Source organism: Caretta caretta, chromosome 19 (genome assembly GCF_965140235.1).
Source record: "Caretta caretta isolate rCarCar2 chromosome 19, rCarCar1.hap1, whole genome shotgun sequence".
Taxonomy (NCBI): Eukaryota; Metazoa; Chordata; order Testudines; family Cheloniidae; genus Caretta; species Caretta caretta.
In genome coordinates this window covers 961,755-977,605 of record NC_134224.1, presented here as the reverse complement: position 1 = coordinate 977,605, position 15,851 = coordinate 961,755, and the positions used below count along the sequence as shown (strand labels likewise).

At 46.6% G+C, this 15,851-nt stretch overlaps 1 protein-coding gene across 4 annotated transcripts in view; it reads right to left on the bottom strand.

Moving 5' to 3' along the window:
• The window catches only part of INPP5B (inositol polyphosphate-5-phosphatase B), a 51,035-nt gene that overhangs the window by 10,456 nt on the left and 24,728 nt on the right, over nt 1-15,851 (bottom strand). For 3 of the 4 annotated variants that reach the window (XM_048825876.2, XM_048825877.2, XM_048825879.2), the window contains 7 exons: nt 7,734-7,827; nt 5,500-5,670; nt 4,636-4,737; nt 4,116-4,230; nt 3,254-3,370; nt 2,211-2,398; nt 702-813 (listed from right to left, as the gene is read on the bottom strand). In XM_048825876.2, coding sequence (XP_048681833.1) covers nt 702-813; nt 2,211-2,398; nt 3,254-3,370; nt 4,116-4,230; nt 4,636-4,737; nt 5,500-5,670; nt 7,734-7,827 — 899 coding nt within the window. Of the gene's footprint in view, nt 1-701; nt 814-2,210; nt 2,399-3,253; nt 3,371-4,115; nt 4,231-4,635; nt 4,738-5,499; nt 5,671-6,825; nt 6,930-7,733; nt 7,828-15,851 lie in introns of those variants that run through there. The other variant, XM_048825878.2, reaches the window with a different exon arrangement.

Below are 15,851 nucleotides of genomic sequence, written 5' to 3'. Positions count from 1 at the left end.
TATCAAGCCCATTGTGAAAATGCATATACGCACACAAATGTCTTGTGGATTCACTTCTCGTAGGCCTCACAGTAGTACTAGGAGATTAGCATTTCACAACTTATAATTTTTCCAGGTGGGAGACGGAACCCAGGTATTCATGGGCATAGTCACACCTACACCCACCCTTCATAGAGGATGGGCTGGGCAACCACAATAACCTTCATGATAACCACACTGGACAAGCAAATCAAGGGAAGTGTAACTGGATCAGCTTTCACACTCCCCAGGGCAATACTACCTAACTCTCTGAGCAGCCCTTATATCCAATACCTCAGAGGGCTGACTTCCTCCTGCCAGGCTGTGGTGTCCTGCCCCACAACCAGCTATTAAGGAGGTGGATGGATGATGACCTGGTGTACAAAGTGCATGCTGATGCCAACTGAGCCATGGGAGGGACCGCTGCTCCTGGCTCAAACTCTTATGTGCCGGGACAGCAGCCATTTCAGATCATTCCATGGACATCAAACAAACCAACCCAACAGCAGCTTCTAATGCATGTTGGTGCTGCGAACCCTGATAGCCAGGGTTAGCTATGCTGTCAGCGTGCAGGTGATTTTCAGAGCAAATGAGAGTTTCATAAGCCTCCCACTAAAGAGGAGTCAGTTTCCTAGGAGAATGGGATGTGGGCCCACCTGTCCTCTGGAAGGACACGTCTGTACCTGGTCATGTTGATAAAGAGATTGAAAATCCTCCTTTTCAATGTGCTTCTTCATCGTTTCCACCTCCAGCTGCTCTATCCTGTAGTTGAGGTCCCCAAGCCACAGGATGATACTGTAAGGACAGCACACAAGGGTGAAATCCCTGTTTGACAGAGTCACCTACTGTAGTCTCTACAAGCAGCCAGAAGGGCTTCTTGGTCTCTTACAGGTGTGCCCTGCCTGCTGTGTCCCCATGCAGCATCCTGTATCTCACCCCGCTGACAGTGCTCAGAACCAGGCAGCCTCAGCCAAATGTGAAGGGGAAGCCTGATGAAACCACACCTTCCTTTCTGCACTGACCTGTTTAGGAACCAGCTAATCCCAAGCAGTTCTGTAGCATCTCCGTGCAAGCAGGGCTACATGAACATCCAGCTCTGTCTGCAGCCTGCAGGCAGGCTTAATTACTAACACTGCCATGATACAAGCACATAAAGGAAATTCAGAGCTCCTGAAGAAAACATGCCCCCATATTACTGGGCAATTTGGCAAGGCACAGTGCCCAGTAAACTAATGTGTCTGCAGCACCCAAGAGCCAATCCGACACGTTAGCTTCATCTTCACTCCCTGGAATGGGACATTTAATCAGGGACAAGCTTCCCAAGGTTCACTAGTATAAAGGAAAGAAGTAGGGGGCTAGGTCTGCCAGGCCACTATTAGCAGGGACACAGCAACAGCATCCTGACTGTATCTGCAGGCTTCCTGCCCAGCCAGTCCCACCGCCCAACTCCCACCTTCCAGCTCCTGTTGAACCAGGAGGCCGAGAAATCTGAATTTTTATCCCCTTTAACATTCCAATGCAATTTAGTTTATCCGTATTTGGAAAAGGGGCATGTGTGCATGTGATACTGTAAAGGACTGCGAGCCAGGTGGCCCAAATACTATTCCCAGCTCTTCCACGGACTCAATTGTGGACAAGTCTCTGTTGTCCTGTGCCTCGGCTTCCTCCATTTGTAAAATGAGGGTAATGATTCCGACCTACCCTCACAAAGTGCTATCACAGCTATGGAAGGAAAGCCCTACATGAATGCTAAGTATTTATTACAAGACAATGCACTAGGCAAGATATTTACTTACAATTTACTTTTGGGATTGATCTAAAAGAGACAGCAGCAGACAATAGCAGTCCTTAGTACTTTGATAGTACTTTTAATCTTCCAACACGCTAGAAAAAAAACCTAAGCTTCACAACCCCCTGGGGAGGTAAGTATGTGTTAGCTCCACTTTACAAATGGGGAAAGTGAGACAGTGACAGGGAGCCATTTTCAAAGCTGGAACTAGAACTGACAAGTTCCTGGCTCCATGGCCTGTGTTCAGACTACTCGACCACACCTCTCAAGCTCCTGCTGGGGAATTGCTTACACCAGAAAGTATAGCCAGCCACCCTCATACAGCCCATCACTTGTCCCATCAAAGCCAGAGGCCAAGCAGTGAACTGTAGTGATCCAATGGATGTAGACCTTGGAAACATACTCATGTTTGCTTATAGTAAGGGGTGGCAAGTTTGGATCTGACTGGCAGAACTGCATCCGAGAGCAGATGTCTCTGAAGTCCTGGTTCCGCCGCTCGTACTCCTCTGTATGAGCTGCGAGGTGAGAGTTCACAATGCATACGCTGGTGTTGTGGAACTTGAACCGTATAGCAACTCCACCTTTGTTACCCTAGTAGGCAGGAAGAGAGACTGGTTGTGAGTTTTTCTGGGATCGTAGGTGAACTGATGTCTAAACTGGGGTAACAGTAGTGGACAAGTCAGAGGATTTTGGCACAGTCAGTCTGGCTCCAGGGGAAAGAGAAAGGCGCAAACCCCTAAGCAGAATATACACAAACCTCAGAGAGTGAGCCAGCCCATGCCCTTCCATCACTGTGGGAGGGTCAGCAAGTATTAGCATAGTACATCATGAAAACAGCAGCAAAGCAGAGCAGGAGGGTGCATGGAATTCAATTTGCAATTCAGGGCACGGCTCATATGAGAGCAAATTATACCATTAAGAATAAGCTGGTTGGCTGCTTTGGCAAGTAATTAAAACTGCCAAGTAACAAACTGGTTCTTTCAACACAAGCCATAAAGAATATTTTGTAAGATGACAAGGCAGCTTTGGGCCATGCTCAGAACTTCCCTCACCATGAAGCATCTGGGGGATTACTGGAGGGTAGGTTCCAAGGGTAAAGAGGTGGTCCACGTGATCTTCAAAAAGCTCATGAAATCTACCGGAGCAGAACTGAAGTCTGTTCTTCTGAGCAGATGCATACAGCCCGGCCCGGTTTCCATGCCAATTTCAAACTCTCTTGAGAGTCAGTCCAGCACGACATGCAATCAGGCACGTACCAAAGGTGAGATTCTGTGTCACTCTTTCATGCCCTGGGAGCACCTTGTGTCTCCCTGAGAGACAGCTGCATCCAGGCCTCCTTTAGCTGCAGGAACAGTCATGGTGACTCAGGGCCAGGGGAACAGGCTACTCAGGGCCCTCCCAAAGACAACCTCCCACCACCTGCCCATGCACACACTGCATTCCTACCATTCTCCCCATGATTCCAGTTCCCACTGTCTCAGCTTCCACCTCAGAGATGTTCAGAGCATGGTCTGCCTTCACATACAACAGCAGCATTATCCCAACAAGTCGTACAAGCTTAACCTGAAAGAGAAAGTCAACGGCATACCAATAGCCAGGACTGTTTCTCAGGGGAAAACCTTACCCCACCCTGTTGTGAGCTTGAAGTCTAAACAACCAAAAATATTAATGCTTCAACACTGCTCTTCTAGGGAGCCACCCACCTGACACATGGCACACAGAGGTAGGTGCTCCAACAGCACCAGACGGGACAGGAGTAACTGGCCCTACTCAGGGCAAGTGGCTCAATACCCCAGTCGCTGCCTGAGGGAGAGGCAGCCCCGAGAAGGCACACGCCTGGATCAGAGGTGAGAAGAAAAAGCCAAAGCAAGGATTTTAAGGAGTAGGTACCAAACCTCAAACAAAATTAAAGCAAAAGTCCTACTACAGGACAGTTCATTGCTTGGTGCTGCTGCTGAGCAGGGGTCAGCAAGTGCCAAGACTTTCTATCCATTCATCTCAGCAGAGCAGGGAGCTCTACTTGCCTGGTTGCTCTGTTATGCCCCTCTCTAACCCACAGCGTGAGGCACAAATGTCCTTAGCTCTCACTACTATTGCTTATGGGAACGTTCTCAGGAGCGTGTGACCATGTCTGGGAGCCTTGCACAGAAGTGCTATATACCACCCACACTGAGCATTGCTGGCCTAGCAAAAACCTACAGGAGACAGACACAATGGAGACAAACGAGGGGAAAGCAAACACGAGAAGATGCCTGACTGGAAACTGGTTTATGTTTCAAAACTAACTTCACCCCCAAGCCACATGTACCTTTGCGTATTTGGCATCTGGGTGAAGACTATCAGTTACAGCTTTGAACCATTCTTCCTCCTTTGGTGTGTCATTGAAAAAGAAGGCTTCTTTACTCAGATCGAGCTCCTGGAAGCTGTAACAGAGGGAGGAACACATGGATGCATTCACTTTACTTGTTTTAACTCTCCCTGCCTTTTCTGCTGGGGAAGAGATACATTTAGTGCACAAAGTATAAATTGATTTTGGAACTGGAATTCTAATCCAGTTATGCTGATTTTAGCAGTGCATTAAGTGCAAAAGTAAATTATCATTAGTATTAAATTGACTTAACCGCAGTGTGGCATAAAAGCATCCAAAGTACATTGTGCCACTAGAGAGAACAAACACTTCCGGAATAAGAGCCACTATAGATAATACAAATATTTTTGCTTTTAAACCCTTGTTTGCAATGCTTTGGCTGGATAGATACACACAACACATTCATCAGCAAGCTACCCAGAGATGTTTCCAGAAGGGCTAGCAGGAAAGAAATACGCACCCAACACAGTAAACATCCGGAGGCTCAACATCATGGCTCAGCCAAGGCTGGAGGCTCTCTTTGGGTGACTGGCCATTCACATTGTACGTTCCAATAAAAAATCTGCAAAGAGACTTAGGTTCAACAAAATCCTAGAGCTGCAATCCAAGCCTGTGATAGCAACTTTCCTGCAGCATTTGACAGAGTGTATCTACTTTACAAAAGAACTACAAGCAGGGTTGTGTGGGAATAGTTTGGGACAATTTTCTCACTTGTTCTTTTATTCACAAAGGGCTTGTTTTAAAAGATTTAAACCAAACTCAAGTTTTCAGTATAAACATCATCTTTTATACAAACTGTCTCCCAGAAACCATTACAGAGATAAATAACAAACAGAAGCAAGGGAGAGACAAGAATCCGAGGCAAAGGGAGATGCAGCATTTTCAGGTGAGTTCTGAAAAGAGACAAGGAATGAATAAGATGTACAAAAAAGGCCGTTTGCTTAAGCAGGGGCTGTTCATGTGACCGCATGCTCCTCTGCAACTGTGTAAATGGAGGAGAGATGCAGAAAGGCTGTTCCAGATGGCAGGGGCTAAAGTCTATTTTCCTCCAAAATTTCCCATTGCTGGGGATTTCAGGTGAAATTACAAATGTATGAGAGGTTTCAGAGTAGCAGCCGTGTTAGTCTGTATCTGCAAAAAGACAAGGAGTACTTGTGGCACCTTAGAGACTAACAAATTTATTTGAGCATAAGCTTTTGTGACCGACAGCTCACTTCTTGTTAGTCTCTAAGGTGCCACAAGTACTCCTTTTCCTTTTAAAATGTATGAGATTTACTTATTTTGCAATTATGCCTAAAATCGTACTCCCAAGGACAGTTGTTACCTGAAATTCTGGAGGTAGGTGTAGGAATCCTCTTTCAGTTCCAGTTGAGATTTAACTATATTATCTCTTAGCCCAAACTTCTGCTCTGATAAGATACAAGCCTTGCCTGAAACCATCATTCTAGAGGATCGCACCATCTCACTGGTTACATCCATCTCTGATTTACTCTGCCTGAAAGCAGAAACAGAAAGCAAAACAAGACACTAATACACTGTGTGTGTGTCAGCAAGCTCAACAAAACACAATTTAGATGTGAAAAAACCAATCCCCATCGTGCAAAGGAGAGATAATTTCTACTACTGAAAACCTGTTTCACAGTGACAGAACAAGGCTGAAATGAGGATTTCTCAAGAGGACTCCGATCTTTTGTACACAAGTGTTCTACCAGTTTAACTTAAGGGATTTAAAAGCTGAGTTAATTAAATCAGTGCAGCCTGTGTGTCTGAGTGTGCCTCACTCACCCTGTCTCTGATGGAATTTAAATGGTATCCCTGCTTACTGGGGTGGGGAGGTGAAACTCTCTCCCCAGCTGCCTGCCTCCACCCAGCTCTCCCCACCTTAACAAGAGAATGGAAAGCTGTTCATTCCGTCAAGGCCAGTCCCTCCACAGGACCCTCCCTGTCCTCTCTGTGTGGTGGTGGGGAAGGGGGGAGATTATTTAGTACTGTATGGTTTTCATATTATGTATTTAATAATGTTTTAGTAGATGGGATGTTATATAGCAGCAATCTGGGAGGTCAGAGAAGTGGGAATGCCCTATAGACTAAAATTACTATTATTCCCTATTAAAAAAACAAGATGGGTGACGTCATATCTTTTATTGAACCAAGCTCTATTATCTCACCCCCTTGTCTAGGGTTGCCAACTTTCTAATCCCACAAAACCAAACACCCTAGCCATGCCCCTTCCCAGAGGCCACGCCCCCTGCCTTCCCCCTTCCCCTGCGCCTCGTTCACTACATTCCCCCTCCCTCGGTAGCTCGCTCTCCCCCACCCTCATTCACTTTCACTGGGCTGGGGCAGGGGGTTGGGGTGTAGGAGGAGGTAAGGGCTCCGTCTGGGGATGCAGGCTCTGGGGTGCGGCCAGGGATAAGCGGTTTGGGGTGCAGAAGGGGACTCCAGGCTAGGGCAGAGGGGTTCAGAGTGTGAGAGGGGGCTCTGGGCTGGGGCAGGAGTGCCAGGGGGTGAGGGCTCTGTCTGGGGGTACAGGCTCTGGTGTAGGGCCAGGGATGAGGGGTTTGGGGTGCAGGAGGGGGCTCTGGGTTTGGGCAGGGGAGCTCAGGGCTAGGGCAGGGTGTTGGGGGTCAGGGCTGGGGCACGGGCTTACCTCCGGCAGCTCCTGGTCAGTGGTGCAGCGGGGAGGCAAAGGCAGGCTTCCCGCCTGTCCTGGCACTGCAGACCGTGCTGCACCCTGGAAGCGGACAGCAGGTCCGGCTCCAGGCAGAGGCACAGCGGGTGGCTCTGCACGCTGCTCGCACCCGCAGCTCCCATTGGCCGCGGTTCCCGGCCAATGGCAGTGCGCAGCTGGTGCTCAGGGCGGGGGCAGCGCATGAGGTCCTGTCCCGTCTCCGCTCCCCCCACCCCCGCCTAGAAGCCGGACCGGCTGCATCCGTGGTGCAGCACGGTGCCAGTCAGGACAGGTAGGGACTAGCCTGCCTTAGCTTCACAGCACCACCGACCAGACTTTTAACGGCCCAGTCGGCGGTGCTGACTGGAGCCACCAGGGTCCCTTTTCGATTGGGTGTTCAGGTCGAAAACCGGACACCTGGTCACCCTACCCTGGTCTCTCTAACATCTGGGACGACAAAGCTACAGCATACTATTTGCTCCCTTGCTTTGCAAATACAGGCTGGCCAACAGGTGGCACTGGTGTGTACCACATGGCCGCCTTTTTCACAATAGCTTCTTAGTTCAGCCACATGAAAACCAGGAAGTCAAGGCAGAAAGTTTTACTGTGTCTTCCTCCTCCAGGGACACATGAACTATCAGCAGTTTGCACCGCTCAGAACTATTCTGGACACGCTATAAATAACTGCAGACTTCCCCCATCCTGTCTGGCACGATGCATCATTTGCCACCAGTGTGCAGTGATGCTCTTTGGAGGGTGACAGTAGCTAAATACCCAAATATACAAAGCCACCAATTCCATTCTTCATTAGAACTTACAAGCACAGGTGCCATGCACAACAGATCTCGCAGTCTCCTTTGACAAGGAGGATTTAAGATATACTGTACCTAGGGGTAGCTTTATCATCGCTGTTATGGCTCCAGCTATGATTAACTATGATATTTTTTTCATTCTGTTTGATGTCTTCAGACCCAACAACTCCTAAAAGAAAAAGAAAAACTTTACACAGAACAAGGGAACATGCCATACAATGCTTACATGCTGAGATAAATACAAGGAAAATATGTATGCCAAGTGTTTTCCCGTGTTCCCAGAAAAAAAAACAGGCTCTTATTTTAAGTGCGTTGCATTCCTCATGGGATAAGAAGGTTAAAAGGGTCTTTCCAAATACTGGCTATAATCCCACAAGCACAGTTCAGTGCTCCTAAAGAAAGAAAAAAAATACAGGAACATTTTGTTCGAGGATTTTAAGAATATGTACACAAATTACTGTACCAGTAAAAAAAACAAACCCATTTGATACAGATGGGAGTTACAGACTACTATATGGATTTTGTATTATAATAATTGGGAAGGAACCAATGGGGAAAGTAACATTTATCTGCTTGAAAAACTCAGAACAGTGACATTTAAAAAAAAAAAAGAGACTCCTACCCAGAGTACTAAAAACTGCTTTTCCTATTGCACATGCGGGGGTGGGGGCACAGCGGGGGCCCAGGCCAGCCCCCACAGCAGACAGGGAGGGAGCACCACCCAGCTCTGCTCCTGGCCCCACACCCGAGGCCTCGGCTGCCAGCCCTGGGGCTCCGCTCCCAGCCCGGGCTGCTGGCCCCAAGCCTCGGGCTCCAGTTCCCAGCCCTGTGCCCAGGGCCCCAGCTGTTTGCCTCAGCTCAGCTCCCAGCCCTGCCCCTAGGTGTGACCCCAGCCTCATCCCCCTTACCCCTGTCCATGTCCCCACCTACCAGAGCCGCAGTCCCACTCCCGGCCCCGGCTCGGCAGTGGGGATGGGGGTCACACGAGGTAAAAAGTTTGGGGACCACTGCAGTACAGAGAAAAACTGCTCAAGCTCCTTGTTTAAAACTCCTACAAGGCAATCAGGCCACACAACTGGCCTGTTTATAACAATCAGATGGTGCAGAAAAGGAACCTTGAGGAGCTGATAACTGATGCACCTTTGCTCTCATTGGTATCAATTTGTTTCCTCCTGAGCAAGTGCCTCGTCACTAGCTTGCTCTGTCACAGGGCTACCCATTATCTCTAGGTCCCAATATAAGGCCTCTGCACTCCCAACATTGCCCAATCCCTCCTTCAGAACATACATGCGTAATGAGCTTTTGCCAAGTCCAAAGCCAGGAAAGAAATAGAGAGAAAGGAAAGAGAAACACACATCTCACTTCCAGGGCTTCCATGTGTCTGCTGAAATATCCATAACAAAGAGCAACTCACTAGTCACATCAGTCTGTCCCCACCCTGATCCAGCTCAGTGCAGAGTCCTTGGTGGAAAGCCAGCCCCACTTCAGCATAAGCAACATGATAAGTGCCAGATCTCAGCCTTGATACAAGGTGCACTTCTCAATAAAGTACCAGCCACTGTGCAAATTTAACTCATACACTAAACAAATCATTGTTTTGCAATAGATCATTTTGCATTCCTCTCCAGTGACCAAGTTCCATACTTACAGGTGTCAAAATAACTATTTAATTGTGGGGCTGAGTTTTTTTCTGTTTGTTTTTTTACTGCAGATACACAAATATCTTGATATTTTGACACAGGCCCACATGACATTCTCATAAGCAAACTAGGGAAGTTATTACAAGGTGGGTGCACAATGGGTTGAAAACCCATACTCAAAGAGTAGTTATTAATGTTTCATTGTCAGACTGGGGGGAACTTTAGTGGGGTACCCCAAGGGTCTGCCCTGCGTTCCATACTATTCAACATTTTTATTAATAACTTGGAAAAAAGGAAGGGAAAGTATCCTTAAAAATTGTGGATAACACCTAGCTGGGAGCAGTTGCAAGCTCTCTGTAGGATACTATTAGAATTCAAAATGACCTTGACAAATCGGAGAATTGGTCTGAAATCAACAAGATGAAACTCAATAAAGACAAGTGCAAAATACTATACTTCGGTGGGAAAAATCAAATGCATAACTACAAAATGGGAAATAACTGGGTTAGGCAGTAGTATTGCTGAAAAGGATTTGTGGGGTTACAGGGGATGACAAACTGATTATAAACCAACAGTATTAGGCAGTTACAAAAAGAGACTTAATATCATCCTGAGGTGTGTTAACAAGAGTGGTAATCTGTAAAACACAGGAGGTCATTGTTCTGCTCTACTCAGCACTGATGAGGCCTCAGCTGGAGGCCTCAATTGTGTTCAGTTTTGGGTACGACACTTTATGATAGATGTGGACAAACTGGAGAGAGTCTGGAGAAGAGCTATGAAAATGAGAAAACGTTAAAAAACCTGACCTCTGAGGAACGGATTAAAAAACTGGGCATGTTTAGTCTTTAGTAAAGAAGACTAAAGAAGGACCTGTTAACAGTCTTCAAATATGTTACGGGGTTATAAAGAGAATGGGGATCAACTGTCCCTGTCTACTGAAGGTAGGACAAGAAGTAATCAGCTTAATATGCTGCAAGGGAGATTTAGGATAGTTACAGGAAAAACTTTCTAACTGTAAAGGATAGTTAAGTACTGGAATAGGATTTCAAGGGAGGTTAAGGTTTCTAAGAACAGTTTAGACAAACACCTCTCAGGAATGGTCTAGGTTTACTTGGTCCTGCCTACAGGAGGCTAGACTAGATGACCTCTTGAGGGCCCTTTCAGTCCAACATTTCTATGATTCTATGAAACAGCAGTTTCCAGCTTACTCCGCCTAGTACACAAACCTACAGATAATGAAGAGAGTTTGTTTCTGAGATTACAAATCTAACAAATGAAGCTGGACAGAACAGTTCTGTTCACTGAAACACCGAGCTGAGCTCTTCTGTACTGCAATGACGAGACAGCAAAGCTGAAGATTTTATCACTTCTACCAAATTCTCTCTAGGCCAGCAGTTGAAACTAGATACAGAATTTTTAACATACTTTATCCGGAGATTCAGACTAGAAACAGTTGTTCCCTCAGCTTGGGAAACTTCCTTCTGCCCATAGAAGGAGAATAAAAACTTCACAGGAGGATTTACTGGAGGTCAACTCTAAGAGCATGAGGATCAAAACTGATTATAGCTCACAAATCCAAAGTAGGGTTGGAACTGGGGTCACTGCTCCTGGAAGCAGCAATGGATTGAGATGGACAAATACTAGTGCTTCTTTCTTGTCTATATCTGCACTAACAAGGAGGTGTCTGGCTCCAGATGTGATGTAACCAATTCCAGCTTTCCCTGGGGGTTCACCCAGCTGGTACACGGATCATGTTTCCTGAGCAGGCATTTGAATGTGCTTGTGTAGAAATTCCCACAAGTTTAAGAAGAAATTGGAATTGAAACTAAAAATAGCACCAGAAGACAGGAGACCTGTCATATAGAAACAGTCGCTTTTTACACAGCAGACCCAAGCCAATTCCGACACGCAAATCACTGGTGCTGCTTTGCAGCAACAGAAATTTCTGCTTCCATGGAGTCTCAGCAACAAGCGTTCATCCACCAAGCTCCAACCGCAGGGCACGTCTACACTTACAGGGCTGCGCCACTGCGGCACACGTGGTGAAGACGCTCTATGCCGATGGAAGAGTCTTCTCCCACTGGCGTAAAAAAAAACACCCCCCCCACACACACACACGCGGCATAAGCAAGGCTACGATTTTGTCATGGACATTTTTTGTAAAAGTCAGGGACAGGTCACAGGCAATTAAAAAAAAGTGACGGAAGCCGTGACCTGTCCCTGACTTTCACTAAAAATATCCATGACAAAAAGGGGGAGGGAGGAGGGTTCAGCACGCTGCCCTGCTGTGGCTGGGAGCTGTGGCCCCTGACCCATGGCTGGGAGGGACCCCCGCCTGTGGCAGCTGGGGAGCTCCAGGAGTCCCCATCACTCGTGGGGATTAGGGAGCTCTGGGGAATTCCCCCCACACGCATGACGGGACCTGTGGGGGACCCCTGCCACTCCAGGCAGCAGGGGGTACCCCGTAGCTCCTGGCTACCAGGGAAGGTGGGGGTAGCCTGCAGCTCCCAGTTGCTGCAGGCTGAAGTCACAGAGGTCTGAAGAAGTCCTGGATTCCATGACTTCTGCAATCTCCATGACCAAATCATAGCCTTAGGCATAAGCTAGGTCAGCGGGAGAGCTACATCTCCCACCAACATAGCACTGTGCACATGACTGCTTATGTCAGCGTAATTTATGTCAGTCAGGGCGGTGGAATATTCACACCCCTGAGCCACATACATTTTGCAGACATAGGCAGTAATGTAGACATAGGCTCAGGTGAGCAGGCTAAAGCAACGAGTACTTCCAATCTCTATTCTGCTGCCCTTGTTTACCTGAAATAAACTAAGCCTTCCTTTGAATGCTGGGCTCTAATCCAGAAAAAAGGAATTCCTGAGATCTGGCATAAAACTGCCACTTCTGTACCGGCCTCTGGGATTGTGAGGAGACACGTTTCAGAGTAACAGCCGTGTTAGTCTGTATTCGCAAAAAGAAAAGGAGTACTTGTGGCACCTTAGAGACTAACCAATTTATTTGAGCATGAGCTTGTAGCTCACGAAAGCTTATGCTCAAATAAATTGGTTAGTCTCTAAGGTGCCACAAGTACTCCTTTTCTTTTTGAGGAGACACGGGAATTGAACAGCTGCTACCTTTTCCCCATAAATTGATGAACTTCACTGAGGAGCAAGGTGATCGCTCACTCTCTCTAAACACAACCATACCCAGAGTCTTATGGCAGGAATGCCAAAAACCACGTTGGGACCCATGAAGATGGAAGCCATATCAGCACCACTGTTCTGCTGAGCAAGGCTGAGTTCCTTGGATATCCGCTCCCGTTCTGAAGAGTGCTTTTATACTTACAGAGAGAGCTGTGCAAACGCCAAGGCTTCTGAGGGAGTGGAGTCCGCTGCACACTACAGCAGCTTGGAGTAGGGGGCTGTTTTCCTTTATCCACCTCCAGTGGATTCTTCCTCGTTAGGCCACATGCCAAACCAGACAGGCAAAGGGGACTGGCATAGCAACTATTTTATTAGGAAATTATTGCGACGTATAGACCCAGAATGATAATTAGTAGCTTGCCCAGGGAGCACCTCCCTCATCGGTTTTGCCTCAAATCAGACCAACCTAGACCCACGGTGCATCCACCCATTTGGGATTTTTTAAACACAATCCAAGGCATTTTATCACATTTGAAGCTAGATAGAAAACACTGGAGCATCTGCTGCAAGGAGCCCAGGAACAATCCTGCACTTGCCTCGGGGGTGGAAGTAGATGGAGCCAAAAGGTCCCAAAATCTAATGTGCTAAGGAGCCACACAGATCTCCTCATTAAGCAGGTGTGATTATTCTCTCCACATGGGTTCTGAATATACAGGAAACAAAAAAAGGCAAGTCAAATTTTGGGGCCTGCCAAACCTGCCGGAGGCTTTTTAACCATTATAAAGCCAAAGCAGAGCGAGATAGATCTAGAGGCTGCAGCATCATATTACACTGAACAAACAAGATATACTTCAGTCTTGAAATAAGTTGAAATACTAATGAAAATTAATTCACTGCTTCCAAACATCCCATCCCAACCTGCAGCAACTCTGCACCGTCTCAGGGGTAGTGCTACGAACGTTCTCTGCAAGCATTAGCGTAGTCATTAAGCAATCAGGTGTTGCCTGGGACTCCGCAAGTATTCTGGGTTAGGCCCTGAAATCCATCCCAAGAGGGGCTCAAGAGTCAGCCTGGGCTTACATCCCTAGAGGGCAATCGTCTCTACCCAACTGTCACTGTCATCCTCAGGCTGGGAAAGACACAACTTGCAGAAAGAAAAGGAGTACTTGTGGCACCTTAGAGACTAACCAATTTATTTGAGCATGAGCTTTCGTGAGCTACAGCTCACTTCATCGGATGCAACGGTATGCATCCGATGAAGTGAGCTGTAGCTCACGAAAGCTCATGCTCAAATAAATTGGTTAGTCTCTAAGGTGCCACAAGTACTCCTTTTCTTTTTGCGAATACAGACTAACACGGCTGTTACTCTGAAACACAACTTGCAGAGTTGCCCAAACAGAGTCCACCCCACCTGCTAGCAGGTGAAACAGCATTAATGCCACAAATGGCAAAAGAGCTAGCAGCCTGAACTCACAGGTGCATGGTGAATGCTGCTTACAGGACTGCTATATGAAATGGATAAGGGGCCAGGAGATGGTAGCAGAGGTTGAAAACGTCAAGGAAGTCACTTACGATAGCCTGTATTATTATTATTATCTTTCCTGATATCAGCGTATGAGGATCTCCTGAGTGAGTGAGCAACCTGTGTGCACAGAACGCCATACAGGGGTAAAAAGTATGAGAAATATAATTTAGAAGCTGCTTCTCCCTCCCATCCTAAGTCCATCCTTGTCAGAGAGGAGAACAACCTTGGACTGGCCCCAAGTTGTTGGAAAAGGGGCATGAACCAAATTACCTACTTAATGGACCTTTCAACCTGTAACTTCTGTAACCAAAAGGCAGAAAGAGCCTCTATCCTTGGGAACTTTGTTTCCTTTCATCAAATCAATTTAGTTTGTGTGACACTACACCCGATATTCTTAATAGAGATGTTATTATTATATAAGTATGGCATAACTGTGATGTATTTTATGCAAGACAGGTCATGTGAGATAGCATCGAAAAGATGATGATCTACTGAATATGATTATCCTATTTGTATCATTTTGGTATCTGAAGTTAGGAATATTGTCTATTTATCTATTACAAATGTGTTTTACACCTGGGGAATGCATTAGGGAGAACATTAGGTCTTAGAAGAAGCTAATCTCCCACCGGGGAGCCTTCCTGAGGAGGCTACAATTAGCTTCTGAGTCATGGCTGCTGTGACCCTACAGGGACATATGATCAAGTCACCTGGTGCTGGACTCCATCTTGGAATACCAGTGTTCTTCCACTGACCAGGCGTGGGAACCAAGCTGGGAGGCAATGGGTTCCCGCCATATGCAAAAGCTATCTAAGGCAGGGGAGTGACATCATTGTGGTTCTTCACTGACTCCCCACCCAAAGAGACTCTTGGAAACACCCAAGGAACAAGGACTGGACTGGGGGAGAAAGGATGGACCGAGGCTAGAGGGATTTCTAGCCTGTGAAAGGAATACCTGGGGTTTTTAAGCTTCAAGCAAGGACAGCTGGCCCCTTAAGAATCCCTGTAAATGGCTTAAATCATCATTTAGGGTGAGAAGTTGCTATGCATATCCAATCTCTTTAGTATATTAAGTTTAGATTGTGTTTTTGTTTATTTGCTAAGTAACCTGCTTTGATCTGTTTGCTATCTCTTATAATCACTTAATATATCTCTTTTGTAATTAATAAACTTATTTTTGTTTTGTCTAAAAGCAGTGTGTGGGAATTATAACTGGAGGCAGAAAGCTGTGTATATTCCTCTCCACATTGACGGAGGGGGCGAATTTCATGAGCTTACACTGTACAGATCTCTGTGCAGCGCAAGATGGTATAATTTTGGGTTTACCCTCCAGAGGGGGTATGTGCACTTGAGTAACTGGACAGTTCCTTAGATGAAGCCTTCCCATGCAGAGCTGATCACAGCTGTATGTTTCTGCAGCTGGGTGTCCCCCTACCTATATGTGTGCTGGTGAAGGTGCAGATAGGAGTGGACTTGGCAGGGGATCACAGTAGTACAGTGTAAAGGGAACCCAGGCTGGCGAGTCAGTCAGGCTCAGTGGTACCGCAGTTACAGATGGCACCCCGGGGGTAACCCGTCACCATATGTTTGGCCAGATAGATTTTTTTAAGTCCAGCTAAGGATGGTTCTAGCTAGATGGGGCAAGAAATTGAAGATACGATGAGCTAGAACACATACAGAGTCTTGAGGAAAAAAATTAACTGTTAAAATAAGACCAGGCACAAAAATAAAGATGCTTTGTGAACTCAGTTCAAGAAGAGTGTGCATGTCCCAAACTGTAAACAGGATTTACAGCTAAATGGATTTAACAGCTAATTAGGCCTTTCCTATTAAAAGGTTGTAAAGATATATTTAAAGTACTGTCCCATGGCAGACCACAGCAATCTAT